Consider the following 27,172-nt stretch of genomic DNA (forward strand, 5'->3'; position numbering starts at 1 on the left):
ACAATGAGACATGAAACACACTTCGAGTGGCTAAGAATGAAAAGAATAAAAGACAAAAGAAAAAAGTGTCGTATGGTGTCTCATCAAACATAGTGAACCCATAGATGATAGAACCTCAATTGTTCTGAAAACCACATTCATCTACGTACCAAGGATCATTATCCACTAATTAGGATTTATGGGTTCAAGAACTTCCATCACTGTCCCACTAGCTTGTTTCCCTGATTAGTGTAGGTTACACACTGCCAGGCTGTGTTTGGTATGTTTTCTTGGAATAAATTCTAGTTCAGAATACATTCTATAACTAGAAAATAAACAAGAATCGGATTTTTAAATGGACCTGACCATATAATAATTTGAGAATGCATACCAAACACATTTCTAAATCTCAAATCTTGCCAACCTGTTGACATAGAGAGGGTTACCAGAAATCCCAAAGGAAGGGACAATAATTTAGCCAACATTGCCTACTCAACACAAAATTAACCTGCAATAATGAAGTTTTAAGAACAGTTAAGAGGAGGGTTGACAGACAGACCATATTGCATGTACCTTATATCTATGTAGAGGGAGAAAGAAGGTGAGGGGTGTGTGTGTGTCCCCACCTACTAATATTGAATCCTTAAAAAATGCTTCACTGAATTATACACAAAGAGAAGTCATGAAGAATCCTTGAAATGGGTAGCGCTTGCTTGCTTGTGTAGCTAATAAAAGTCTACAAGCTTTTACACCACCGCTCCCAAGTTCCAAGTTCCAAGTTCCAAGTTCCAAGTTCCAAACCTTAATGAAATGAAATTTCTTTCTCTGTGAAGTGATATAAACCTGGCTGAGTTGTTCATCTGTTATGCTTACATCATGATTTCAAAAATCAGCATTGGAATATTGGATTGGGAACGATCCAAGCTAATCCCGATTCTGGCTGATCTGCCTCCCTCAAGCGAAGCTCAATCGATTCCTGTTTAAAAAAAATTAGGGTTAGTGAATATTTGGGCCGATCTGGCTCAACTGATTACGGTTGGAGCATATATTGGCCTATTCTTAGCAATTCCTCACTGATCCTAATCAATTCTAATCCGAATCAGATTAAAATTGACCGAGACCGATCTAAATCTAGATCCTACTTCCGGGTTTTTAAACACTTCCTTTTGACACATGGCAACTGATTAAAAGGCCAACGTAGTTCTACAAAGCCTAGAACCACTAGCTTCTCTTATGTGCCATCACTGCCAAGTCCTTGCCTACTTAATGACCGCATGTCATGTTGCAAACACCCCACAGCCCACCCAAACACACACAAAACCAATTCTAAAATCCCTTTCAAAGAGTCAAAGAGTACTGAAGATCACTTTTACTTACTCCACCACAAATGGGAAATGGGTTTGGCTACCCGAATCTTTTTTAACATCAACTAATAATGCTCTGGTTCAGCTTACTTAAGTCTTATCCCAAATAAAAGTACCTGACTAAGCCTTGTTTGTTTAGCCGATAAAAAAGATGTGGGATTCATGTGTAACAGAATTAGAAAACAGGAAAGTAAAGGATGGTAAAGCAAAAGAGTTAAAGAAATGTGTGGGACCCAAGCACTCTTTCCTCTCTTTCTCCTCAAAGTCTTAACAAAAAATGGAAGGACTTTTGACAAGAAGGGATGGGGGAAAATTGTGTGCCACATCAGCATACAAAAACTAACTTGTTTAATAATGAACCAAATGTTGTCTTCTTACTTTCCTATCCCGTTCAAACAAATAAATGGGATTCTTTGAATTTTATAGAAAACACATCCATGAACTTTGACATGTGACTAATCCAGATTATTTTCAAGATATCCAATCCTGAAAATTGCTAGATCACTCTTCCAGGGTGGGCAGACCAGGATTTAAGATCTACAAAGAGAGAATAATCATCATCGAAAAAAGAGAGGATGTTTAGTCACACATAGGTTCAACCAACCTGACTCTTGCTTCAGCACAAAGTTAAAAGAAAAGACCCTCATCCTTAGAATTTAAGAAATCCAATGCTGTACAGCCAACAACAAGAAACAGAATATTGACACCTGAAATCCAATAAATCAAACCCAGTACTCAAGACAACTATCAGCAGAAGACCTATATATGAGAGAGATGGCAATGCCAGTCAAGAACAAGAAGACACTGACAAATGAACTTATCAACAACTTGTGAAACTGTGTTACACAGTTTCTCACTCATTACACTTGATCCTTAATCCGCATGCAACGTGCCAACATTTCTGAGTAGCCCACGACTTCAAAAGGCAAACTTCGCTTAACGGAAGTGGATGGAGGATTGGAGGAGACTGAATTCTTGGGCTGGTCGACATTGAAGTCTATCGGTGAACCCAAAGGACTTGTTGCTAGCAGGAATGCTTCCTGCTGCATTACAGGGCTTGGAGCTGACAATGATAAACGAGTATTGCTATTAGAATGTTGTTGCTGCTCGGGTATGGGTGAAAATGGCACTTCTACACCCTTGTCAAGCTCATTCTGCAAATCAAATCATACAATGAAGTCACAATAATGAAGACAAAGTAAATTTTGAATTCAGTAGTGTTGGAGGAAGATCTAAAGTTAATGATCAATAAACTGCCTACAACTATGGTCCATCCAGAAAGTGGTCTGCAAAATGAAACAATTTATATCTATCGTGAATGTAGGCCCTTGATACAAGAATATTCACGCATAAGTTTCTTCAATGCCAATAGTGGCACAGAAGCCTGATCCCAGCAAACAAGTTCAACAAAGTGAGGTATTAAGCTTTCTTAATAGTTGGCAATTTAAGCCATTGTCGACTAAGGAACCAGATTAATCATCTGAAAGTAAAGACTCTTATGGTCTAAGAAATAGGATCCAGCCATAGTTACTGAAATAGATGCCAAGTTACAAAAAGTCAACAGGTAAATAAACAATATTTCCACAATGATTCAAGAAAGAAGTGCATTAATAAGCACCTGTAGATGTGCTAAAATATCTGCTCCAGTAACTCTTACTCCTTCTTGTTGCCTCATCAATATCCATTCATTAAGTTTTTCCTTGGGGAAAATACAAAATAAGTATTAGATATCTTTTATGAAACCATATTCTAATTGAGAAGTTAAAGTCAATTATGATATAACTACATCCCGATCCTCAGCTTCCCAAAATATTTTTTTGGTTGGGGGGGCTCAGAAATAGATCAGAACTCACTTTTAAGTCTGTACAGAAGGCTGATATACACAATTGTGCTTTGCATAAGCTCCCCCTTAAACCTACCTTACTAATCAATATCAAGTAAAAAACATGTCATACCTAAACATAAGTGTCACTGCATCTGTCCTCTAATAGAAATTTGAATCCGCCACTTCCAAAAAACTAAATTATATATCAATAGGAGTATGGGATAAGCAGCCTCCTCTTCCTAAAAAGACAAAAAGATAGAATCCCTAGTAGGTAGTCAGCCCCACTTTAATTAAGCCATGACCAGCTACTTTGGTCTGCTTCATGAATTATGTTCTGCCATTCCACTTTTCAGGGCTATATCTTCTTAGTAAAACTCAAAAAACCCACACAAAGCGCCCCCCCCCCCCCCCCAAAAAAAAAAAAAAAAAAAGATCAGAAGATGTGATTTTCCATTAGCCTTTTTCTTTTAAATTTTCCCCCTTTTGAAAGCTCAAAGAAATTTATATAACAGAGTCCAGAGATAGGGATCCTATACTCCTACTAAGAATAATGTGGAGTACATGCGATCAGACGTTTTTTTTTATTTATTATTTTATATATATATATTTTTTGGGGGGAGGGGAGTGGCAAACCAACACAAACAGAAGGGCAAGGAATAATGCCTCTTCAGCAAGAGTGTAGTGTTGTACTACTGACAACCTTAGAATTGGTATACTCTTCTTCATAAGATTCTTGATTTACCCTCAGCTCTATACGAGAATACTTATGACGAAATACCACCTTCAGCCTCCATTATGTACTTTAAAAATATTATGTGCTGTTCAGATCAGCGCCAATTAAAGCAGGTTGGAAGTGATGTGGCAGCAGGGCCACGTGAACATCTCAAGCCCAAAATCATCAAAAACAAATATGATTTTGGCATGAAACAAGAATAATATTCTTGAAACCATAGTGAACTATTTCTCTAAAATACCAACAAATTGAAAACTGATTCAGAAAAATTTTCTCTTAAACTTCACAAAAAAAATTTGGAAAAGTGAGAACCACGCAAATAGCACAACAGTTAATTAGTTAACCCCTTATTGACTCCAATTCTTGGAGATTTTCCACCTTGTATTTTGCTTTGCTAAGCACTAGATTATTTAGTTCTTGGATATTCTGCCAAAGAAAAATTGCAAGAAGAACCTACTTGAAGTGATCATGCCTTTCCAAACAAACCAACAATTATATCTCCTAAAACTGTGCCCAATCAATGCAACTTAAAAATGAAAAGGCCCAACAAATAGGCAGAAATTTCAAACCATAGAAAGAAGGATATACGCTCTAAAACCATCCAATTAATCTTTTAGAGGAAGGCGGTCCACCAAATACTCATTATGTGAACCAGACAGAGAGTGCAAAAAATGAACCTCTCTCAAACCATGTGAGCCAGAATTATCTTAAAGGTTAATTGATCAAACTGGCATAGGAAATGCAAATATCCGGCCAACCAGGCTGAACATTTCTTGCAATTCTTGATGCTCTTTTGCACAGCAACGATTTGGTGCTTCACTTCCTCGACAAATGGAACCAGGTGACAGGAGGCCATTGGTCCTTCAGTCCAGTCCATAGGCATCATAGAGAATAAAATAAAAATAAGAGTTGTTGGTTTTATCCCTAAATGCAGGAACATTGGGAGTTGCAACTACTTTAAAAATCAATGAAAAAAAGAAAGCCTTCAATATCTACAAACAACGCGTGACTAGGGATAACACAACATCTTGATTATGTACCTACACATTGCACCTCCTAGGGCTGATATTACTGCAAAGAAGGTGGAGCCAGAAGTTCCTTACTTTTTCGGACAAATGGACTCATGCATATTCCTTGCTTGGTTAGATTTTATAGAGGAATATTTTGATTGGTACAACTTGACAAAGGAGCGAAAACTTACATTTGTTTACCTGCAATTGATTGGTTGTACTAGAGGATGGTGGAGATTCCATGAAGAAAGACTTAGAGTTAAAAGGAGTAAACCTCGGACTTGGGAAGAGATGAAGCACAAGTTGAAGAATAAATACCTTCCAGAACATGTCCAAAGAAAGTTCTCCCTTTAACAAGATTACCACTAAAAGGTATTCAAATCTGAAGATAACTTGAAGCAGCCATCTCTGAAATTCAGTTCGTAAGTTAGGGAGTTTTGGAAGTCCGGCCCCAATAATATTAAAGCACAGACTGAGCTCAACTTTGCACCATCAAAAGAAGCATTCAAAGAAAGGAGCTTGCAGTTGAAGATAAAACTAAAGTAATCACAGTGAACTATGAAGATAAAGAAGAGACGGTGCTTGAAGCTTCAAAGACAGAAGATCAACAGGTACAAGATTCTACTGAAGAGGTCCATGTTGAAGAGATCAAAATAGACGAAACTGAAACAGTGTAAGATGTGGCAATATTGTCAACATTCATGATGTTGTTTTTTAATAGGTAGAGCTCATGCCTCAAGTCTTTGATGAGAAAACTACCAAAGTTGAGGACTCTATGAACATGACATTCACAGTTGATATTGATTCAGAAGTTGAGCACAAAGAGTTCATCATGCCACAGTTCTTTGAAGAGAAAGCTCCACACCTTCAAGTCCACATTCCCAACTTGAAGGAGTTGTCAGAGTTTTGTTACTGTCTTAAGAAAGACAGTCATAATATGAAGCTGATCCCTCAAATGTCTAAAACTCGTGGTTGAGTTTTTTCTAAGCCGGGGAGAATTGATGTGGATCAGAGGTTCCAGCCAACATAAGCCAACATAGGCCCAGATTTGTTGGTCTTCATGGTTCTGGCCAGGCCTAGGCCCAAAGCCAACATTTGGCCCATGCATGTGAGACATTTCTAGAAGCATATTAGTTTTCATTAGTGGAGTCATTTTATATTAATGTTTGGTGGATGTTATTTCTTTATTGTTGGGTCAGCCTATTTAAGATGTAAGAGCTAAGCTCTCAACCACGAATTTGACAATCAAAACATTGCTTTGTGCATGTGTGTGAATGTGAGATGCCTCATGTTGTGAGAGGCAGCAGCTCTTGGTGAGATTCCACGGAGTAGATCAGTGGGAGGCCATTTTCTAGTTGGTGGGAGACCAACATATCGTCTTCTTTCTACCCAAATCTTCATCTTCAAGTTTAGCCTTCAATCCAACCTTGGCCTAAGTCTATCTATGAATGGTAAAGTTGATGTTATTTCAGTTCTCTTTTCTCTTTAATTATTAGCGCTATTCAGGTTTTGGTTTTCTTGTGGGATCCTTGTCTCTATTGTTGGTGACTAGATACCATTAACAAGTTCCTCCAACGTCGTGCTTTCTTCTTCTTCTTCTCAATCTCTCTCTTCCCTCTCTCATTTCCCTTTCTATTTTTACATATTTGTACTTAAACCTCAACTAGAAATCGAAGTGCCTCATGCCAACTACTTGAGACTTATATTTAGATAAGAACGAAATAGGATGAAGAAACTAAAAAAATTTTGTCGAATAAATTAAACAAAGCTCAAAGAAGTCTTGCCCCAACTTTCTCAGCCATGCAATACCATTCAACTTCCACTAAATCGAATGCCATACTGCCATATTTTCCAGGGTGGAAATGAAGGGAAAAATAAGCAGTATTAAGATGCAATTCATGTGGTACAAGATTTCCAAGGTAACCTCATACAAGACTCACTTACATAATAGCAGCTGCCCACTCTTAGAACCCCATTCCTGCCACAACTTTAGGATTCAAGAAAAAGAGTACGGAGTAGGAAAATATGCTACAAAAAGGGGGTTTCAAGAGAAGAAGCAAGGGACTTAGTTTTGCTAACTTAAATGTAAAAAAATAATGAAAATAAATGTTGGGGATTCTAATCACAGCTGAATCGTACTAATCACCCGGTCAAAATTCATGGTTCTTGCCAAATTCTCAAAGTTGCTTTCTCAACTTCTCAACAAATATTCACCAAGGAAGCCTCTCAAGGTTCAAAATATTACTAAGGGGATATAAAGTGTTGATCAATTTTCACTTCTTTTAAGGAAAATTTTCGCAATGTGGCTGGCAACTAGCAAGCCAATAAAGATGCAAAGATTTTTTTTTAAAGGAGAAAAATAAATTCCAAGATCCATGGTGAGAAACAAATCAAGTACTTAATGAAATTCAAATTGAAGTGTCCAACTATTATTGTAATTACCAGGTTGAACAACACCAACAGAAAAAAATAGGAATCAAACATGAGGAAACATCAAAGTTCAAGATAAATACTATAGTACAAGTTAACCCATCGCTTAATCATAGCTGAAATATCCAAATGCTTGGCATCAGTCATTCAATTAAATATGTTAGAGCTAGTTGCATGATTATTCTTCTCCATAGCTGAACAATCCCCAAAAAATAGTACGAAGTTCAAGGAATATTAGGTGCCCACTTTCATCCATTCTTTCACCAAGATATCCAGAATATGAATTCCAAAAGGACATTAAAGCAGAAACAACATGAAGGAAGTCTTTAATAAATAACCCAGGATAGAAATAAACTGTTTACTGTAATCAGTGAATCAAGCTAAGCAACAAGTAGCCGTGAGAATAATAAAATTGGCCCAAATGTAACTGACAATTAAAAAAAAAATAGACATCATGGATTACTTTAATCAAGAGGAAAAGCCTTGTCTCATATAAACAACAATTACTCAATTAGTTCATTAAAACATTCAGAAATAAAAAGGCATAAAATATATAAAAATATAAAACCATCCATCAGAACTGGAAGTCTCTCCAATATGTAGGTCTTACAAAATTTGGGGAAAATGGGACATGATCAAGATGGGTTTAGGAATCAAAAGAGAAAAAAGCGAACCAAGGAAGAACCCTTAAGAGTAGGTGATTTGGTTTATTACCAAAGCATGTCGTTCTCCAGCGTGAAAGAGCAACTTCTGCTGATGAAGTGATTGAGCATAAAGTTGAGAGAGAGAATTGGCGGTGTTACAGAAAGAGGAATAGAGTGTTCTATCGCTTTCCTCCAAAGCAGTGACCTCCGCAGATTTCCTCTTCTGAGTCATCTCTCTCGAATTTGGCGCAGCTGGAATCGATGGTACACACTCAGAATTCTGTTCAACCCAGGGACAACACACCATGGACGGTTAAATAGGGAGAGCTCAGAAGCCTGTTGGAAAGGGCAGCTCTCTATTAGTTACAGAAAATTAATTATTCTGACAATCCAATTAAAAAAAAAAAAAAAAAAACGAAATTGAATGAAATTGGCTGTTTTAGAAGAAGGGCGCAGGACCCATTTTGAATTTTCCCATAGAATCATCCTTTCCTCTCTCTCCTGCCATGGGAAAAGTTTAGGGGCGAGATGACAGGTGACAAGCAATACTGGGTGAACATTTGTTGTTGTAGTTGTTGATGTTGCAGCAGAAAAACCACAACTGTCCCACACTCTCTTTTTTATAGGAAAAAATTCCCGTACCTGCCATTGCCATACTCAACTATTAGTGGAGTGCCATCTGATATTGAGATGATGATTTCAAATCACCATCTATCGTATCATTCCTACGCGGGACATCCCATATCTTTTCACTGGACGAGCCTCCATCTTTTTCTTTCCACATCAGAATGCTTTTTAACGGTTTCTGGGAAATATCCTAATCTTACTACATGCAAACTGCCTTCAATGCCCAGCTCTGCAAGTGACGGGTTCTTCCAGCCAAAACTGGGACGTAATCGACTCGAACGAACTCGGCCACATTCTGAGATTACACGCCATCAGAACCATCTTCTTTACTCATCTGTGTTGGATTTTGATTCAGGAGTTTCTTCTTTTGATATATATATATATTTTTTTTCCTTTTTTGAAGTTACAGAACAATCATAGTAATTATAACTTTGCAAGAGATTTCTCTGGTTAGTCCTAGGACATGCGTCTCTTTCCAATCATATGTAGAAGGAGGTACAGAGAATCCAAAGCGCCTAGAATGGTTTTGAGGTTTTCTGTCTGCAACAGAGACGACGGGTTGAGATTGAGCCGGGTTTTTGAAAGTTCAGGCACATCCCAAGGTCTCCAAGGCTTGGTCTAAGCTTGGCCTGGCCTTAGATCGGTTTGAGATATTTTAACCCAGGTCCGGTCCTATCGGGTTAGGACGGCCAAGGTTTGGTCCTATTTTATCATTAGATCATTTGGTTAGTCTAATAATAACCATTTTTTTTAATCCATAAGTAAGGTCCAAAGAGAGTGAACTCATGACCTCTTAGTTGTGATAGATCAATATCCATAGGTTGAGCCCAATGTCCTTTGTTCACATGTTAAGTTTCAATTCAATTCCCATTTATTAATAAATGGTAAAACAACTAAATAAGGAATTGAAAATAATAGGAATTACCAAGATTACAATGGGATTCATGGATATACGTGAGAATGTGCTCACATATGAATGAGAGCATACGCTTCCAATTATTAGAATTTCTAAAATCACCCATTTATGTGGTCAAAAAAAACAAGAGGTGTTGTTGGTTTACTTTCTTACAAAATACAAAAAATATGTTAAAATATTTTTTTAAAACGAAAATGTTCTTGATACTGGGGGTGCAGTATGCACCTAGACACATGGGGATAGATGAAATGATCGTCCCGCCTTGTTGAATGACTGAAATTATGTCCCTGCCCTACCCCATGTGTCTGGGTGCAACCAACGTCCATATGCACTCCCAGACAGAGAACATTACCCCTTGAATGTGAAAGCCAAACAACAAAGGAACTAAAAGTGTGTTTGGATGGCCAGAAATATGTTTAAAAAAAAAAAGAATAAAAAAAACATAGTAAAATAAAAGTAAGAGTGAAACCAATGATGAGTTTTATGTGTATTTTTTTCTTTTCTTACCAGTCAAACACAACTTAAAAAAGTATCGTTAGTCGTTACAAAGGAATTTTTTTCTTGGATAATTCCTTAGAATTGAACTTCCATGCAACCAAATGGAGCATCAAAGTATTTCAGAAAAGTTCAGGGAGATTTCGGTCATTATGGATCTGATAAAGTAACGGTTTAAACCCTAAACCCTCTTCAGTTCACAGCCGCTCCACTTAGCTGAAAAGCACCTCTAGTCCTCAAGGGGAGCTACTCTGCGTGTGTCTCTGTGTCTGTGTGTGTGGGATTAGGGAAGCATGCGACCTCCGAGGGGTAGAGGGGGTGGTTTTAGGGGGGGTAGAGATGGTGGTTTTAGAGGGGGTAGAGACGGTGGTCGCGGTGGAAGCAGAGGTGGACGTTTTGGTGGCCGTGGCGGCGGTGGATTTCGCGACGAAGGACCTCCTGCGGAAGTTACAGGTGGGTTACTTTTCCTTTTCCAATCTTGCTCTAGTTTCTCTTTCGATTGCTAAGATCCTCCTCAACCCTCATCTCTCAATTATTTGCTTCTGACTCTCACGTTCATAAAAAGGAAAGGTACACACATACAAGCAATGGGAAACAAAAAAGAGCTCTTTCTTAACCCATTTTTCTTCTGGCCCCTTTTGTTATATGCAGAGGTTGCTTCCTTTCTTCATGCATGTGAAGGTGACGCTGTAACCAAGCTCACGAATGAGAAAATACCATACTTCAATGCACCTATCTATCTGCAGAACAAGACCCAGATTGGGAAGGTTGATGAAATATTTGGTCCCATCAATGAATCTGTGAGTCCACTTTTTCCTCCCTTGTTCGTTATCATCGTTTCTTGAACTGAGACCCCACCCAAAAAGAATTTCGGGTTTCTTTTTTAACGCAATTGATCATTGTGTGTTCTGTTTCAGTTATTTTCGATTAAGATGATGGAAGGCATCGTGGCGACTTCATATTCGTTGGGTGACAAGTTTTACATTGACCCGGGGAAGCTTTTGCCCTTGTCAAGATTTCTCCCACAGCCAAAGTAGGCATTTTCCTCCTTATCACATATTTCATATTTAGAAAAGTTCTTATTTGTTGTTTCGAAGGCAATGATCCGCCAACCCAAGTTAGAGGATCTAATATACCAATCTTTTAATATTGATCTGGTTCCATTTGCTCAAGGCTCTTGGAGCTATACAAGTTTGAGTATATACGTAGGCCAGGGTGGGTTGTCACTTTATATATGATATTGAGGCACCACTCTTTGAGGTTGGTTACTAATTACTCCTTAGATATATCTGCTGTTGAGAATAATATACAGCATTTCCTTAGTAAGAAAATGTGTGGATTTGTAATATCCTGAAATGTGTAAAACATGTCAAAAAATCAGTAAATATACAATTAATTTCCAGAAATTGGATATTCTCTGGGAATGTAGACTTAGTTCTTTTCCAGTGTCACTTTTTTTGGAAGACAGTTCTTTTTCAGCATCACTAGTTTGCACTTGCATCTTTTAGAAGGTGGCCATGGAGACAATTTTCATTGGTGGTCAGGTATTTGTGTGGGAAGAAACTTGATTCCAAGCTAGTAAGAAAGAATAACCTCAGTTGGTTCCTCTCGACTCTGGGGCTTCTAATTGCATTCTTAATGCTTTATGTTAAGCTGTTAATTTTTTTAGGGAGATTGTGGCCAATTTCATTGAATTGTTTGCTGGATCTTGGAATTAGTAAAAACAGGATAGAGCTGATCTTCTATTGGTGATTTGTTCTATTGAGGTTTTTTTTTGGTTTTTGGAAAAGAGATGTTTGTCTTCCTGTGGTCTGATGTAAGCCTAAATACTCTCCATGGGGAATAGATGCTTCTCTTGTGTGTGTGTGTGTGCTTTTTTTCTTATTTGTTTTTCTCTTGAGCAATCAACTATTCTCTTCTGCAAGTTTCAGTCTACCACCACAAATTTCAATGAACAATGTCTGTTCTGTGGGTTGTATTCTTATTAACTACAGTATCTCTTCACTTAGGTTCAATAAATTGGATCAGTTTGAGAATCTGTTTTCAATTGTTAGTTCATTACATACTCTCTCACCAGCGTTCCTACTTTTGGGAGGTTTTTTTTTTAATTTTTAATCTTAACTGCAGCTGTTTTTTCATTTGTCTAGTGATTACTGCTGCCAAGTATGATGCCCTTATTTGAGTTGAGACCATCTCTCAGATATTCCTCATCGTGCCTGCATCAGTCTACTGCCTAATATGTTGTGGTGTTTCTTGATTGCTTCTTTAAAATCGGATATTACAGTAGTTTGTGCCCATGAACTTATATATGCCACCCCATAAACATTTAGTGACATCTAAAGCTTGACACTTTGAGAACAAATATGCTTGAAGCTATAGATAGCAAGTTTTACCGTTCAATTAATATCGGTAGTAATCTTTTTTGCTACCTTGCTTAAAGTTTTACAGATCAATTGACATCGGTAGTAATCTTTTTTGCTACGTAAATTTTATTCCACAAGATGATCCAACCATTTATCTCATTTTTTTAAAAATATTTTTATTTTATGCTTAAAGCCCATTGTCGTGCATATTTGGTCTACTATAATAAATTCAGTGGATGAGACTATCCTGACATGGTGAATTAAGTTTTATAGATATTATCATTTTAAGCTCGTGAGGCTTGTTTCTTGATGTAAAGCATCCTGAAGATATTCATTATTACAACAACTCAACCTTATCCCAACTAAATGGTGTCGCCTACATGGATCCTTGCCCTCTAATCAGCTTTATTTGAGGTCATACTTGATACAATACCTAAACTATGCACATCTTTCCTCACCACTTCTCCTGGGGTCATTTTAGGTTTGCCCCTTTTCTTTTAGTTCCTTTAATATGAATCAAATCACTCCTTTGTACTGTAAAATCCAAAGCTCCGTTGAACATGGCCATGCCACCTCAAACAATTTTCTTTTTTTTGGTAACAACCTCAAACTATTTTCTTGTAGCTTATCATGTATCAGAGCTATTCTCAAATCAACATGTGATTATTCCTTACTTTATCCTTCCTAATTTTTGCCGCACATCTATCTCAACATCCTCATCTTTACTACATTGTGTTTATCTACATGATGCTTCATAACTACCTAACATTCCACACCACATTACAACCCTGTCATTTGACTGTCCTATTTTCCTTTAAGTTTTAAAAGAATACGTCGATCACATAACACTTCGGATGCACCTTTGAACTTCATCCATCCTATTTTAATTCTCTGTGAAACATCATCCTCTATATCAGCTTTGTTTATGATTGAGCCCAGATACCTAAAATAATTATATTCACATATTTACCTCGAACACTTTTCTTCCCTTATAGTTACCAGATTAATTCTCTAGGGACTATCATAAGCTTTTTCTAGGTTAGTAAAGGGCCATATGGAGATCTTTTTGACAATTTCTAGATCTTTCCATGAGTCCCCTAATTAAGTAAATAGCCTTCTGTCGTGGACCTTTTGTGGCATTAAACCAAATTAGTTCTTCGTAATAGTAGTTTCTTGTCTCAAGAGTGTTTTAATAACCCTCTCCCATAATTTCATATTATGATCGTTAGTTTTATGCTTTTACCCCAAAAAAAAGACTCATTAGTTTTATGCCACTATAGTTATTGCAGCTCTGATATCACTTTTATTTTTGTAAATCGAAAACATAATCCTTCTCCTCCATTCATTTGACTTGTGCTCATAATCTTATTAAACAGCTTGATTAGCCAAGATAAACCACAGATTCCTAAGCTCTTCCACTCTTCTATTGGGACTTAAACCTTCTTTTACTTCAAGTATTTGCATTGTCCTGGTATGTATAGGGACAAGTAGTGGTCATTCTTAGACAATGGAAGTATGCATACTTGAATATTGCAATTTGTGGTATCCATCTAGTAAGTTTTGGTTGGGGGAGATCTGATCCAATCATAGGATCCGGCCTGATCATTTTGTCAATTGTTCGAAGCCATGACTACATGCCAGCAGTCTAGAGAATATGCATTTTTTTTCATATGGTTATTATCACCCATCACACTGATTTGTTTTAATAGATTGGCCCAATGGGATCACTGGTCAAACATTCACATTGATAAGGATATGCACCATGATTGTTTGGAGGTTATTACTTATTTATCCTTGGTAAAAAACATTGGGAATATTGAATGCTGCCTAAATAAATATGTTTAGATAGGATGATGTAAAATCGTCCTATATGATATTTTTATTATACACCTTAATGCTGTAATTTTGCATATGATGCTGTTTTATTTTTCGCGGCTAACTAATAATTTTATTTGTTTTTTGCTGCTGATCTGAAATCCCAGATTAAGTATCCAAGTCATTTATGTTCTTCTGAAAAACATTTATTTCATGATATTCCACCATACTTGAAACTGTTATGACCTTGTTTATGTTGTGTCATTGACTTGTGTGAACCACATAGTAAATTTTATTTATTTTTTAATGAAACCACATATGGAATAGGAACCCTAGGTGTCTCCCATCATACTCATCTTCTGATCATGTTTGAATAGAAGATTTATGTTGCAAATTTTGCTGCAGGGGACAGGCACAAGCCGGTGGAAGAGGTGGAGGTCGTGGAGGCAGAGGTGGCTCTTTTAGAGGTGGTGGGCGAGGTGGTGGTTTTCGTGGAAGGGGTGCCCCAAGGGGAGGCAGGGGTGGCTCTTTTAGAGGTGGTGGCCGTGGTGGTGGCTTTAGGGGCCGAGGGAGGTCATAGAACAATTGCATATCTTTTTTCACCTGTCATTCCAAAGTGTGTTTTTGGGCAATGGAATGCAACAGAGAATATTGTGTTTTGAGGACCCCAATGATCAGTGTTTGATAGAAATTGAGTAGTCTTTATTACTTATTGCCATTATGGTTATCAGCAAAAGCAATTCTATTCAAATTGCACAAATGTTCTTTGCGTAAGCTCATATGTTTTTTGCAGATAAGCTCTCAAAAGAACCGATCTAAATTGAGCATGCACACCAGTTGCAGGCCAAAATACTGTTGTTTTGTTACTGAATCCATCCTCTTTGCAAGTTATTTGCAGATTTTATAGAACGTGCAAGTTAGACACATGACCAATTTAGACTGTTTCTTATATATAGTCAGTCTTCCATGTGGTAGAATAAGTATGCTCACCACCAATTATTGTCGGTCACAAACTTTCACCTAAGATCCAAAATCATTCTGCACTGATTCCCCTCAAATAAAAGGGGTTTAAGCTTGGTTATTTCGTTTTGATCCTAAATTGTGAGTTGTCTTCATGATACAAAATGAATTCAGTGGTTTAATTTCATACAAAAACCAAGGAAAAGTAAATATAATGGATTATGTTCTTCATGGTGTTTGTCTTTGTTTTTGTTATTTTATGGAAAAACCAAATTAATAAAACAGAAAGTTCTCTACTTCATGGTAAAGAGTAAAAGTTTTTCTGTCATTGCATGCTTGCTCAACTCTAGTGACAACCGAAATTAAAGTAATATCCTTTCACTATTTTTTTTTATCAAATTATTTGAGTAAGTCCTAAAGCTAAAGCATTCACCTGAAAAAATACATTAAAATAGAAAAAGTCTTGATAAGTTATTGTTGGGTAAGACTCGAGAGGAATTTCATTAATATAAAAAAAATTCTTAATAAGTTATTGGTGGACAATAAAGACTCAAGAGGAGGAATGCTTTGCCAGGGAAGGGGGCAGGAAGGTCTGCAATCTTCATCTCCATCTTTATCTTCATCAGTCTCATGATCTTTTGTACTATTCCATTATCCATATCAGGCTTCCCAACCTCTGAGGACAGTGGCACGAGCAACCCGGTTGACTCCTAAGGTGAAGGCTCCCATCCGGAGATCACAGTTGTGAGTCTTGCACATTTCCTTGACATCTTTGAAAGCTTTCGTCATGTATGTCTCAAGTTCTTTATTCACCTTCTCTTCATCCCACATAAACCCTTGAATGTTCTATCAACCACCAAAAAGGGTAAAGAGTTATGTAAAAGTCAGCCTCTACAGACCACCAAATAATGGATTCAAATGGTGGAACTGAAATTGGAAATTCAGCCTCGAGGGTATTAAGGATTGAAATAAGAGGCCAAATCAGAGATGAAACCCCACAAGTAAAGGAGAAAAATACCTGAACCCACTCGAAATAACTCACAGTAACTCCACCTGAGTTGGCATATATGTCTGGAAGTATGACAACACCTTTCTTTGATAAGATCTGCAAAGGAGATCATCAACCCACAGTTATAATCATTTTATTTTCTGTGAAGTCACTTACTGCTTCTTACTTTCCAAATCTATTAAATGCTCTCACCTCATCAGCCTCTGGGTCAGTTGGATGGTTGGCAGCTTCAATAATAAACTTAGCTTTTATCTCATTTGCATTGTCCCTTCAATCAGACCAAAAAAAAATTTCTTTGTCAAATTTAGCAAATTATGGCTGTGTGAAGAGCTTTGCATATAAGTAGTAGTCAGATGGAAGGCTTATGCTGGAGAACTATCTTTTCTGACCCTCAACTTTTTAGTTGAGATGAGAAGTAATGTTGCTTGAGGGAGACAGAGAGAGCTGTGGTGAGAAGAACCTGTTGATAACACCACCAAGGGCTGCAGGAATAAGAACATCACAATCCTCAACCAGTATTGACTTTGGATCAATGTGGTCTCCACCACTGAAACCTTTGATTCCTCGATTCTCTTTGGAATGTTTAAGTAATCTTGGTATGTCTATTCCATTGCTATTCTTTAAAGCTCCAGTGATGTCACTTACTGCAACAATCTTCCCACCATTTTCGCTGATGAGTTGGGCTGCCCAGGAACCAACATTTCCGAACCCCTGAGGTTTTCAATGGAAAAGAGATTTACCATCACCAAGCAATCAATCCATTGATGGGAATGGGGAAACAAAAAAATGAAAAAATGATGGTTTTCTTTCATTTTAACTGATTTTCATGCTTCCACCTCCACCATTTACAGATAAAACAACCATTAAAAATGGACCTGTATAACAAATCGTTGGTTGGAGATGCTCTTTCCATATTCTTGAAGCAGGGCCTGAGTTGCAAAAAGTACTCCCCTTCCTGTAGCTGCATCTCTTCCTAAAGATCCACCAAGATCCTAACATAAACAATTTGCCACTATCATGACTCAACTATTAATAGCTTCCCAGTGACATTCAAGTTTGTGCATAACTAACATAAATATTTACACAAATTTGGACAATGACTAATTCATGCATATTTAGAGAGTTCATATTATTATGATTCCCAACAGTTTTAATATGGTCAATACAGCAACACACACTGGTAACACATTAACACATCAATTATACATTTTTTAAGAATTAGATGGTTTTAAATCATGTATGAACTTCTCCAAGGAACATAGAAATAATTTTCTGTGCATAAGCTTGAATCAAATTAGAAGGGTTCCAAAAACACTGAGAATTAGAAAACAATGAGAAAGAAGATATCAAGACTTTATAAGATACTGTGATTGTTTTTTAACCGACTGTTCAACTAAATTTGAAGTTTCAGTTGATACTTACAACAGGTTTTCCAGTCACAATTGCAGGTGAGTAGCCATGAAATTTTGAGTACTCATCCAGTATCCATGCCATCGTCTATTTGATAATCACATAAAGGGAAAGTCAGCCCACATCTGTTGCACACTAACTGAAATAAGAAGCTGAATCTGTTGCACCTAGAAAATCTATGAACTCTGTAACGAACCTGGGGATTCGTTCCCATATCAGGTGCTGGAACATCTGTATGGACTCCAATTAGATCATGTATCTTCTGTGTGAAAACTCTCGTAAGACGCTCTAGCTCGGAGATGCTTAGTTCCCCTGGATCACACCCTATACCCCCTTTAGCACCACCATATGGAATATTTGCTACGGCTGTCTTCCAGGTCATTAGTTGTGCTAGAGCATTCACCTCATCAGGATCAACCTGCATCATACTTGGGATTATTCCAAAATGGCACATGACAGAAAACTGATCTGAAGAGCTTCATTTTATTTCTTATTAAAAAAAAAAAAAGAACCAAGAAGCCCAACTTATCCATCTCTTCATAATTACTACAAGTAATGCAGTATTGCAGGTGCTGAAATTTATGAGAACAAAGACTGCCCCCATCACTAATTATGCACTAGTTACATGGAATTTTAGTAAGATATCTAAGAGCAGAATTGGGGGGACCAACCTCTGGATGGTACCTAATTCCTCCTTTCATGGGGCCTCTAGCATTATCGTGCTGAACCCTGAATCCAACAAACGAGGCCAAACTGCCATCGTCTTTGGGTATGGTGCATTCAACCTGGATTCAATTTCAAACGCAGTGAATGGAGCAAATCAGAAAATTTCCAAAAAAAAAAAAAAAGCAGAGCAGAAAATCACATGCCACTCTTTATATTGATTGGAATGCCTGTCTCCTTGAAAGATAATAGCCATATGCAATCCGTTGTGCAATTCTCAGTTGGAAATTACTATTATCTGAGAAACGGATGAATTTAGTTAGTTTTTCTGCTTAATTGTTACAACTACGATAGCTTTGCATTCAGATTTTTTTTGGTGGGTGGGGTTGGGGGAGGCGGGGGGGGGGGGGGTTAAAGCTTTGCTTTCAGAGCTGAAGGACCAAAATGCAGTCCCAAAAAGTTTTAATAACCCATGAAACAATAACTTTTTTTTTTTGCCCCAGAAAGTCTTATGGTCGTGAGTCCTGAGTCCTGACTGATGGAACCCCTTGCCAAAGCCCCTATAATTGCTAAAGAAAATCTGCATCATACCAATTGCTTGACAAGATAAAATGGGAATGGTAAAAATCCAACAGATTAAGTTCAGTTGTTGTGGTAACCCATTCTCACCTTGATCTCCCTGAAAGGAATTAGTAAACTCTTTTCGAGCTTCGAATCCAAACCCAAAAGGCGTGCTGCCAACTTGAAATTTCTATTTGTTGCTGCTAACGCATTCATGGTTGATCCAAGAAACGAACGGAAAACTAAGCACCAAAAAAAAACAAAAAACAGAAAAAAAAACCATTGAATCTCAGTACAAAATGAAGCATTTCTATCAAACATAACATTACTGTCACCAAAAAAACAAGACCTATTTTTTGAGTCTCAGTACAAAATGAAGAACTTGTACCAAAAATAAGATTATTGTCTGTTTCTTTTCCCCACCCACTCCATATTCCGCTAAATGGGCAAGTGGGTGGTATCTTACCAGAAGCTTTCAAGTTTGAAAGTGTTACAGGTGATGTACCCCAAGGAAGAGGAACGAAATCCCAAGAATGATGAGAACCTGAGACTTCAGAATATGAGGAAGGAAAAGAGTAAGATAGAAAAAGAAAGAAGCAAAGGTAAATAGGTAATGGTTACCGTCGGTTACCTCACCAAATGCTCCCCCCCCAGGCCCCAAGACCTGGTGTTGGCTGTAGCTAGCTAGCGTGTGCTCACAAGACTGAAAGGGACATGGAAAATATTAGCAAATAAGAAACGATTACAAATAATCACAGCACCATACCAGATGTTAACAATGAAGAGCAACTGGTCCCAGAGGCCGTGTGTCCAATTCTCCTGCTCCCAGGTAAGTACACTCCCTAAGTATAGTATAGTTGATTCTCAACTCTGGAGGGACTAACAGAAGACCGCGGATCTACTGGGGAAGGTTGTCAATGTTCCAAGTATTACCATTTACCACCAATCATATAGTAAGACATTTTTTTTAAAATAATTTTTTGGGTATGTCTAAATATCAAATATTGATCTCGGTTGAGGTTTTTATTTTGTCACATATTAGTAAAATTTACAGTGATTATGGGTTGAAATTAGGAACATAGATTAAAGCCTCAAAAGTGATGTGGAAAAATCTGTCAAACAACAAAAAAACAAGAAAAAAAGAGATTTGAGGGAATCTTTATCCCCCTATTAGAAGAATTGGAAGAATGGGAGGTACCCACGAATTATTTAGGGAAACCATATCTAAAAAGGTATCTCTAGCTCAGGTCATCTCTCATATCTGGCAGAGCTCAGTTGGTTTCTTACAAACAGAATAATTATCACTTCTAATTTCTCTAATAGAGTGGAGTAGACCCCATTTTGAACAGTGTTTTCAGGCAAAGGATAGGGTGATCGTTTCTGTACCCATGTGAGGAATTGGAAGAATGGAAAAAAAAATTGAACAGTGAATTGAAGGGGATAACGATTCAAATGAACTAGCTTAACTTAGACACGCATGTTAAGAATTCTGAGACCCAAAAAACCCCAAATGGCGAAAGGTTGTTTGGAATTCTATTCAAGGTAGGAAGGCTTTAAATCCTGAGGCATAGACCTAAACACTAGCTAGACTGCCCAACACTGTAACAGGGGTTTTTGGAGAACCAATCCCTAGCTCAGGGCTCAGGTTAAAAATTCCAGCCCATCCCAGGCCAACCCAGATGTACAACGTTCCAACTTCCAAGGATCTAAAGTAAATTTGGGTCGGGCCCAAGGGAGCCTCTTCAATCTTCATGCTTAATTAAAACGCTTCCCTGGGATGGAGCCATGGAGGTATCAGAAATTGGATGGGGATTGAAAACTGCCGAAAATGAAATGATGTAGAAGGGAAGAGGAAGAAAGTGAAATCATACCGATTCGAGAAACACGGGTGATGAAATCTCCGAGAGAGCAGTAGTTGATAGGTAGGTAGGTACGTAGTGAAGTAACAAAACTGGCCTCTGGATTATTAATTATAATAATAATGATCTATCTATCTATCAATCGCAGCTTCAGCCTTGAGCCTTGAGCCTTGAGCCTTGAGGGGTGAAGATCGAGAAGAAGTAGATCAAAAGCGCGCAGGATCCTCCACTAATAAATACAGAGAGAATCAATGAAGATAGGAGGAGGAGGAATCAATCAATACCCGAATCAGATAAAATTATAAAGTAAAAAAAAAAAAAAAAAAAAGTAGTTTTGCGACCAAATGGACTGGATGCGAGATGTAAAGGGAATATGATGCCGCCCGCCCATGTTTTAATTCGGGTGTGCAAATTAAGTCCCTACTACTTCTTCTTCTTCTTCTTCATCATCATCATCAGCCACCCTGATCATCACGGATACTCCTCGATCCTCCTCCTATGATCATTTACCTAATTGCTGGTTCCCAGGCCGCGAGAAGGCGAGAGAGAGAGAGAGAGAGAGAGAGAGAGAATTGAAAGAGTATAATTAAGTCCATGCAGACGCACTAATATGGAAGCTTTTTAACTAATAAAATGGAAAATGGAATCTTCGAAGGATTTATTAGTGAATCCGACGCGAATTCCACCTTGCGTTGCGAGGCTATTGAATTCGGAAGACTTTATTATAGCATGCCACTGCCACTGCCACTGCCACCCCACCCCTAAATCTATGATGGGGCGGGCGGCTCTTCTTCATCACTACTTACTTAATTGCAACTTGTAATTAAGCACCATTCTCCAACGGACCTTTATCCGCCGCTGTGTCATCGTGCGGTACAGTTGTGCAGTGATCATGTGTGTATAGTGGGGTTTTCTGTGCACACATGGTCACTACTGCATCGCATGATAGCACAGCAGTGGATAAAAATTTTTCTCCGACTCTCCAACTCTCTCTCTCTCTCTCTCCCCGCATCCGTATCCGTGTCTATGTGCGAAGGTCGGGTGGGGGAAGTGGGAGTGTAACTGAGAATTCTCTTTAATCTTCCAGTGACACCTGAGAGAGACACACAAAAAGAAATTCTCAAATTATCTCATCTTTGTTTCCCTACCCACAATAGTAATATCGAATCCGATCTCCCTATCACCTGATCATGATGCTTGGGAATTGGGACCACTGGTCACATTGTGGTCTGTGGGGTATGTTGGTCTCGTGTTTTGTACCCCTCTTGCTCCTTTCTTATCATTTGCCAGCAAGTTAGGTCTTTTGTGGGCCCCTCTTGGCCCCTTCGTGGGTCTATACCTATTGGGCCCCTTGTGTATCACCCCCAAGATCCCATTTAACATGTATTGTATTCGTGCTCATCATGTATACTCCTTTGTGCCACCACCTTCCAGTCTGATTTTTGCCAACCCAACCCTCTCTATTTTGCCACTACATAGGTTTAGGTTTGGGTTACCAATACACATACTCTTGTGCTAAATGCATTTGCCAAAAAATATATATATAAAAAAAAAGGATAAAGAACACTAATTGGTAACGTGGTTCCTGCGTCTAGACACAAGATTATGTAAAATTACAACTCAGTCCCCCCAGTGAACTAAAAAAAATCTCATTTACTTAAATGTTCTTGCACATGCTCTTATTGGCCCTTGCATTGGCATATGCGCTACACAACCAGATAATAATCTCTTGCCCCCCCCCCCCCACTCCCATCCCCACAAAAGAAATGTTTAAAATATTTCTTTTTGTTTTGTTTTTTTAATTTTTTAAGTTTTTGTCCTCCCAAGTTTTAAATCACTGAAAATTTTAATTTTTTTCTTATAAATAAAGTAGTGAGAAATCTTTAGTTACATTGGTTATGAAATAAGTATAGTGATGAGGTTCATATAATATAATGGGAACTACAATGAGTGGTTTTATGAAAGAAAGACTCACTCTGCTCTCTTATCTCTAGGGGCTCGGGATGTATTTTCAAGCTCGGCCTGGCCGGGACATGGGGTAGCAAGGCGAGGCCTTTGTGTGTTGTTCTTTTTCACTACGACTGGACCTGAATCCAGATTTCTTTTTGCCACTGCCACTGCCACTGCCACCATCACCACCACTGCATTTGGTAGTTCAATCTGAAATATTTCAAGAATATGAAATTCATTTGGTAGTTTAATTTATGAGAATAATTTCTCTGTATTTCTTTAGGAGAGAATGCTGGTGATGGGGGTGGTGGCATGGTGGGAGCATGATGGTGGAAGACCATCAAGAGAAGAAGAAGAAGGGTGCATGGTGTTTTATTTTTAACAAGAAATTACTGTTTTACCCATCAACTTAACCATGTGCTCATTAAAAAGCGAGAGTAAAATCAATTTCAATTTCAAAATTAAAATAGCTCCTCGGACCTCACCCTCAGCTGTATAGATTTTTTATTTCTTGGAAATATTTTGCAAAAATCATAACAAACAATTTTTGAAATAGAAATCCTACCAAATCAAGCTTTAATTGAAAAAAAAAAAATTGGGGCTGTTTTTTGGACTATCACCATCCAAATTGAGCCCTAATTCAACATCAACCAAATAAAATAATCTAGGCGGGGACAGCAAGGATTCAGTGTCAATTGATGATATTTATTAAATTTTTTATTTTTGATTGAGAACTCAAAATTTTATTTAGAAAACACTGCCTGGAACAATCTCCTGGGAAAAACTAGGATTAGATTTATAATGATAAGGGAAGGGAAGGGAAGGGAAGGGGGAGGGGGTTAGCAACCAAACATGGGAAAACGAAGTTTAGATGCCACAGAAGCAAAGAAGTCCGCAAAGACATTCTAATAACCAAAACTTCTGAGATGAGGGTGTTTGCTGCACAAACATTCACCCAAAAAAATAAATAAAACTCTTAACCACGACAGGTGATATTAGATTTTGGACCGAGTTTTCCTTCATCCACGCATTCACCGATGGGCAGAAATGAATGTTGGGACTTGGGAGAGTATTTTTAAATATACTAAAACCCTAGGAGGGATTTGTGAACCCTAAGATGATGGGTGCACAGTCTTCTATGAATAAAGGAAAACTTTGTCCTTAAATACTTTTTGAGCAATGGATTAAAAGGAATTTGGATCCTTTGACGTAAGGTTAAGAGATAACAAGAATAATCAATTTTTTAAAATTATTTTTAAACAACAAGTGTCAATTCACTCTAAATACCTTAGGGAATAATCATCCTTTGGGCGAGTGTGCATGTGGATCTTTATCACCTCCAGTTTGCTGACCGGCCCAGTTCCTCAGTTCCTCTAACAAAGGGGGGCTGAAATGACCTCTCTACCCATGCCCAAACACCCTGCCCGGGTGGGATCCACCATCCCCCTATTAGAGGAACTGGGGAACTGGTCCGGTCAGCAAACTGGAGGTGATAATTTTTCGTGTGCATGTACCTGCATAGAAACTCCAACTAATTAAAAGTAGCTCTTAAAAATTGATTCCAAATGCCTTTTTTTTTTTTTTGCTTTGCAATGGGCATTGTCTTTTACTTTGGGTTTCCCACTAAAATGTGTGATAGCTCAAGTTAAAGGAAAGATCGAGGAAGAGATCCGAAGAAGACATTAATGAAAGCCATTGGTTGGTGCATGAGCTTAATTAGTGGGTTCAAAAGATAGACCCAATCGAAACATCTGCTTTTGTTGGCCGATGATCTATTATTTACATGCGTTGTTGTTGTTGGCATTCATATCTTTAATTACACACTTCCCATTTGTTTTTTTTTTGGGTTGAACATTCTTCCCATTTGGAGTGACCAGAAAAAAGTTAACAAGTTGACGGAAAGAGAAAGCAAGGAAAAAAAGGTCGGCATACATAAAGCCAAGTTATTTATTAGGTTTTTTTTTATGTTTTTCTGTTTTTAATTATTAATAAAGTCCAATATAATGGGGTCTCAGTTTACTATTATTTAACCTTTAATAATAGTATTTAGGAGATTCTTAGACTATTGATAGAGGAGGAACTCAAGTTATAAAAACAAGGGGGAAGGGGGGAAGAGGGTTCTTTGAACAAGTGGCATAAAAGAGTGCACTAATGAGCACCAACAAAACAGTTTTGCTCATAAAGGGTAGAGATGTCCATTCATGTGAGAAAGAGAGAGAGATTGATAGAGACGTGCTAATGTACCCTTAAGTCTCAATGGTCAGTTGGAAGAAAATTATGTAAAAAAAAAGAAAAAGAAAAAAGAGACGATATAAAGAGGCACATTATAGATATTTGGGATATGTACAAACTATAGAAGATATTTTTGGAATTTTAAAGAAAATTTCTTTAGCACTCAAGCTTTTTCATCAAACTTAATTTGTCCATATGGATTAATGTTTTTACAAGCTAACAAATTTTTTGTTTTTATTATTTTTTTTTCCAGGTAGTATACCATCTAACAATTGGATACACCGAAAATATTGTGAATCTAACTTTTATGATCTATCTCAACCATATGCATAGTCAGTCAGTCATATATGAGATTTTTTTGATTGATTTTTCAATGCATTCATGTTGAAACATTCAGTCCTCTTGGCTTTTCAAATGTCGTCCAAACATTTTTCAAATCTCTCTAATAAATAATATGTTATTGGGGAGGAGGGGATTTGCTAGATGATTGGGATATATATGTCTACTAAATTTGGGTCATGACGGAATTATTGCATAAGACCTTTAATATTATTATTATTATTATAGGTGTGATTATGGGTGTGGTGGGGTTTTGCTAGGGAGAAGAAACGGCTTGCGTAGCTGTACCTTGATTCTCTCATTGCTCTATGTTCCTACTGCCATTTCATTTCTTTTCTTTTTTCTACTTTTTCTATTTTTGTTTCTTCCTTGGGGGGGGAGGAAGAAGAGAAGAAGAATAAAGAAAGAAATGTGCCCCCTAAGGATCATCTTCTTGTTCCTCTCGGCGACGTTGGCCGGTTACTTTGCATGGAAGACGGTCCGTTCTGCTTCCTCCTCCACCAACGCCGACAAAGAAGATGTGTCTGCAACGGCAGAGTCGTCTTCCTCGTCCTCCAAACCAAACCCTGAATGCAATTTGAAAATGGTATGTTTCTGTTCCCTTAATTCTATTACTTTTCTTCACTGTTTGTTTGGATTTATTTACCATTAAAAAAAAAAAAACAACTTAGAATGAGTTTTTAATGGTTTTTTATTGTATTTTATTGGGCAGACAATTCGAAATGGATTCTGGGTTTTCATGGACATGGCTAGCGGCAGGTTCTTGTGTAGGAATTTGAGGGTCATGAACGAAGGTGAGAAAGGGAAGGTCTGTTAGAGCCTCCCTCAAGACTAGCGACAAGGGTAGAGGGATGCTCTCTCTCTCTCTCTCATTCTATAAGAAATTTGAAGTTATTTAGGCGTAAAATCTCAACAACAGTTGTTATTTTTTTTTTATGAAAGTGTAATCACACAAATCACACACCAATCCAAAAGGTTAATTGATTTTTAGGACCTCAACAACTGTTGTTACACTGCACACCATTATCCTTATTAATTCAAATTTCTTGAGAAAGGAATATGAAGAGAAGATACTTTTCTTTATAGTTCCATTAATGGTACACTGGTACCACTGCCTTTCTTTCTATCCAATTTTCTTTATGCAATCTTTGGCGTATAATTCGGAGCCTACATGATCCATTCATGATTCAACTACCCTGGACAAGAAACATCTCCGTTCTGCAATAGATTAATTTTTTAGTATTGATTGAAGGGTCTGCTAAATTTTTTTTTCTTATCGGCTTCCATTTTCAAGAGGAAGAAGTACATTTGATTTTACGACTTGACACGCTGCCTTCACAAAACCTGGTGACTCAGGCAAGTGAAATCTAGGCTGTGTTTGGTCTGCATTCCCATTCTGAAAATGCTAATGTGTTCTTAGATGAGAACATGAACACTGTTTGGATACACATTTTGACTATAGTGCATTCTTAATTACAGAATACTCACACCTATTAGACATTTTAACAAACAACTCATAGGCAGCAACTCCAATACCCCATGCCTAGATTGCAGAACATCAAGAAGTTCGAAAAACCATTGCACAGCGTCAACACTATCGATTCTTCGCTGTGTACAGGTTATCAAAGAGGAGCAGTGCTTGGCTATTGGTATGTTCTGGATTCCAACATATATAAAGAGGCTGAGAAAGCTAGAACGTGTGACTGTGTTTACATCAAAGAGAGAGAGAAAGAGAGTTTATTCTCCAATCGAAAACGAAAATGGGCGTTAACGTCAAGCTTGGGAGGGGTGACTCGGAATGGGAACAAACCCCATTCCAGAATGGATTGCATTCTTGATCCCATTCTAAAGATTTAAGAATGTAATGTATACCAAACATTGTTTTTTACAATCCAGAATGCTTTCTTTGCCTAGAATGCATTCTAAGATCGCTTTCTTTGTCCAGAATGCATTCTAAGAACACAAACCAAACACAGCCAGAGTCAAGG

General features: G+C 37.7%; 4 protein-coding genes across 7 annotated transcripts; 2 read left to right on the forward strand and 2 right to left on the reverse strand.

The window, feature by feature from the left end:
• Positions 1-1,982: 1,982 nt before the first annotated feature.
• On the reverse strand, positions 1,983-8,330 carry LOC122641578. Of its 2 annotated transcripts, XM_043834857.1 has the most exons (3): positions 8,056-8,330; positions 2,962-3,042; positions 1,983-2,497 (listed from the first exon to the last, which is right to left on the reverse strand). In XM_043834857.1, exons 1-3 carry the CDS (start codon positions 8,290-8,292, stop codon positions 2,204-2,206), a joined length of 612 nt encoding a protein of 203 aa, XP_043690792.1. In that variant the 5' UTR covers positions 8,293-8,330; the 3' UTR covers positions 1,983-2,203. The 2 variants fall into 2 exon arrangements, with proteins under 2 accessions (XP_043690792.1, XP_043690793.1); XM_043834858.1 differs by lacking the exon at positions 2,962-3,042.
• A 1,892-nt stretch (positions 8,331-10,222) lies between these two features.
• On the forward strand, positions 10,223-14,957 carry LOC122641580 (putative H/ACA ribonucleoprotein complex subunit 1-like protein 1). 2 transcript variants are annotated; one of them, XM_043834860.1, is made up of 4 exons: positions 10,223-10,480; positions 10,675-10,823; positions 10,941-11,056; positions 14,607-14,957. In XM_043834860.1, the coding sequence occupies exons 1-4, from the start codon at positions 10,363-10,365 to the stop codon at positions 14,779-14,781; spliced, it is 558 nt and encodes a 185-aa protein (XP_043690795.1). In that variant the 5' UTR covers positions 10,223-10,362; the 3' UTR covers positions 14,782-14,957. The 2 variants fall into 2 exon arrangements, with proteins under 2 accessions (XP_043690795.1, XP_043690794.1); XM_043834859.1 differs by having other exon boundaries at positions 10,226-10,476.
• Positions 14,958-15,821: 864 nt separating this feature from the next.
• LOC122641576 (glutamate dehydrogenase 1-like) lies at positions 15,822-19,056 on the reverse strand. 2 transcript variants are annotated; one of them, XM_043834853.1, is made up of 9 exons: positions 18,913-19,046; positions 18,252-18,365; positions 17,777-17,998; positions 17,593-17,667; positions 17,046-17,162; positions 16,631-16,881; positions 16,363-16,438; positions 16,180-16,266; positions 15,822-16,007 (listed from the first exon to the last, which is right to left on the reverse strand). In XM_043834853.1, exons 1-9 carry the CDS (start codon positions 19,018-19,020, stop codon positions 15,822-15,824), a joined length of 1,236 nt encoding a protein of 411 aa, XP_043690788.1. In that variant the 5' UTR covers positions 19,021-19,046. The 2 variants fall into 2 exon arrangements, with proteins under 2 accessions (XP_043690788.1, XP_043690789.1); XM_043834854.1 differs by lacking the exon at positions 17,593-17,667 and having other exon boundaries at positions 18,913-19,056.
• A 6,503-nt stretch (positions 19,057-25,559) lies between these two features.
• On the forward strand, positions 25,560-26,044 carry LOC122641582. Its single transcript, XM_043834862.1, has 2 exons — positions 25,560-25,770; positions 25,897-26,044. Exons 1-2 carry the CDS (start codon positions 25,594-25,596, stop codon positions 25,999-26,001), a joined length of 282 nt encoding a protein of 93 aa, XP_043690797.1. The 5' UTR covers positions 25,560-25,593; the 3' UTR covers positions 26,002-26,044.
• Positions 26,045-27,172: the final 1,128 nt, after the last annotated feature.

Source organism: Telopea speciosissima, chromosome 10, assembly GCF_018873765.1.
Source record: "Telopea speciosissima isolate NSW1024214 ecotype Mountain lineage chromosome 10, Tspe_v1, whole genome shotgun sequence".
Taxonomy (NCBI): Eukaryota; Viridiplantae; Streptophyta; class Magnoliopsida; order Proteales; family Proteaceae; genus Telopea; species Telopea speciosissima.

Excerpts from the sequence above, each read along its gene's own strand:
- LOC122641582 (XM_043834862.1), top strand. The coding sequence starts at position 25,594 with ATGTGCCCCCTAAGGATCATCTTCTTGTTCCTCTCGGCGACGTTGGCC. Across the intron at positions 25,771-25,896 it reads CTGAATGCAATTTGAAAATG|ACAATTCGAAATGGATTCTG; the intron begins GTATGTTTCTGT and ends TTTATTGGGCAG.
- LOC122641578 (XM_043834857.1), bottom strand. The coding sequence starts at position 8,292 with ATGGTGTGTTGTCCCTGGGTTGAACAGAATTCTGAGTGTGTACCATCG. Across the intron at positions 3,043-8,055 it reads CTGGAGAACGACATGCTTTG|GAAAAACTTAATGAATGGAT; the intron begins GTAATAAACCAA and ends ATTTTCCCCAAG. Across the intron at positions 2,498-2,961 it reads ATATTTTAGCACATCTACAG|AATGAGCTTGACAAGGGTGT; the intron begins GTGCTTATTAAT and ends TTTGATTTGCAG.
- LOC122641576 (XM_043834853.1), bottom strand. The coding sequence starts at position 19,020 with ATGAATGCGTTAGCAGCAACAAATAGAAATTTCAAGTTGGCAGCACGC. Across the intron at positions 17,163-17,592 it reads TTGTGACTGGAAAACCTGTT|GATCTTGGTGGATCTTTAGG; the intron begins GTAAGTATCAAC and ends TGTTTATGTTAG. Across the intron at positions 16,008-16,179 it reads GTTATTTCGAGTGGGTTCAG|AACATTCAAGGGTTTATGTG; the intron begins GTATTTTTCTCC and ends GGTGGTTGATAG.
- LOC122641580 (XM_043834859.1), top strand. The coding sequence starts at position 10,317 with ATGCGACCTCCGAGGGGTAGAGGGGGTGGTTTTAGGGGGGGTAGAGAT. Across the intron at positions 10,824-10,940 it reads TTGGTCCCATCAATGAATCT|TTATTTTCGATTAAGATGAT; the intron begins GTGAGTCCACTT and ends GTTCTGTTTCAG. Across the intron at positions 11,057-14,606 it reads AGATTTCTCCCACAGCCAAA|GGGACAGGCACAAGCCGGTG; the intron begins GTAGGCATTTTC and ends ATTTTGCTGCAG.